This window comes from Myotis lucifugus, unplaced genomic scaffold, assembly GCF_000147115.1.
Source record: "Myotis lucifugus unplaced genomic scaffold, Myoluc2.0 scaffold_263, whole genome shotgun sequence".
NCBI lineage: Eukaryota > Metazoa > Chordata > Mammalia > Chiroptera > Vespertilionidae > Myotis > Myotis lucifugus.
Window position 1 is genome coordinate 174,097 of NW_005871311.1, and position 1,510 is coordinate 175,606.

The 1,510-nt window shown below is 67.3% G+C and overlaps 1 protein-coding gene across 1 annotated transcript in view; it reads left to right on the forward strand.

Annotated features, from left to right (window-relative positions):
- The first annotated feature begins 1,185 nt into the window (after positions 1-1,185).
- Positions 1,186-1,510, forward strand: part of NDRG4 (NDRG family member 4) — a 10,400-nt gene continuing 10,075 nt past the window's right edge. The window contains exon 1 of the mRNA XM_023762857.1: positions 1,186-1,267. Within this exon, the coding sequence (XP_023618625.1) occupies positions 1,186-1,267 (82 nt within the window). The remainder of the gene's footprint in view (positions 1,268-1,510) is intronic.

A 1,510-nucleotide genomic window follows, 5' to 3' on the forward strand; every position in this document is an offset into this window, starting at 1 on the left:
TGGTCATGCCTTATTTTGGGGGGTTGGGGGAGGCAATGGGCGTCCCCGGTGGGCTCTAGGGCGCCCCCTCCCACCTGGCAGCAGTGCCCAGGGTGCTGTTCCTCCTCAATGAAGGGCAGACGGGGGCGCACCGGCTCCTCCACCCCGGGCCGGGCTTGCCTGGCCTGGCCCTTGGACCATCGCCCGCACCCAGACAAGACGCAGCGCGGCCGGGTCTGCGGAGCGATTGGTGCGGGAGACGGGGAATCGCGGTAGCGCTCCCACCGCCCCGCACCCTGCGCACTGAAATGCAGCTCCCAGGGCCGCAGCCCTCAAGGTCAAGGGCGAGGGGAGCCGCGCAGGCCGAGGGGTACCGGCTGCCGCAGCGCCTCCCGCGGCGCCCACCTGGGGGCGGGGGCGGTGACGTCACCAGGAGCCAATGGGAGAGCTCAGCCCTGGGTTGGGGGCTCCGAGGGTGCCCGGCTGCCGCCCTTGGGGCGCCCGCTGTGTGCAGCCCCCCTCCCTCCCCGCCAGACTGGGAGCTCGGCTGGGTCTGCGCTCCTCGGTGGACGGGAGGGTGCAGCCAAGGGTACCGGGCTGCGCGGGAGCCCCCCTCTCCCCTTCTCCCCCAGGAGCCGAGGCCCTGACTGCGTCCCTGTCCCTGGGGAGCTGGGCCTCAGTGAGGCAGGCTCTGCAGCCGCCCGGGGATAGTGATGGGGAGGCCACCCCGGAGCTGGGAGGGGACAGGCGCCCCCTCACTTGCACCCACGGACTGTCTGGGTGTGAAAACTGCCGCCCCGCACCCCGACTTGTGCCTGGAAGGTCGAGAGTGACCCGTGCGCTCAGGAAGTGCCCTTCATGCCGCAAGCGCATTGCAGCTCTTGTTCAATGGGCACCCCTCCTGCCCCCAACCCCGCCCTGCATGGGGGGCACCCCTCCTGCCCCCCACCCCTCCAGCCCCCCAGCCCGCCTTCCATGGCACTGTGCACCCCTCCTCCCCCCACCCCACCCTCTAGAGCTGAGGGTGAGGGATTGGGGGTACAGTATGGCAGAGTCTCTCCGTCACACTTGCTCTCAGAAAAGGCAGCCCCCGGGTTACCCCGAAGGTCTGCACCTGGCAAGGCCTGCCTCCCTCTCGGCCTTGACCTTGGGCGCGGCATTTCTCCTTTGCAGCCTTTTGTGTGCTCCTCTGTGGCTGAGGTCCAAATGAGCGTGCAAAGTGTCCAGCCAGTGGTCAGTGACCAGGAAATGGGATTTGGTGGTGGCCCTGAGGAAGGACAGCCCTTGGGTAGGGGAAGGCTGTGGTGAACCTGGGGCCCACCCCAGACGGTGACTGGGTTGTCTCTGACGAGGACCCTCACAGCAAAAAGGGTAGCTCCCCAGGATGTGGCCTTTTGGGAACGGGGCTGGGCACCCACCTTTGGCAACTCCCCTCTTGAACTAAAAACCCTAAAATGACAAGTCCCCCAGGGAACTGGCGTCCTATACCTTCGCCAGGGTTGTCCCCTTTTCCCTCTTTGGAGAGAAAGAA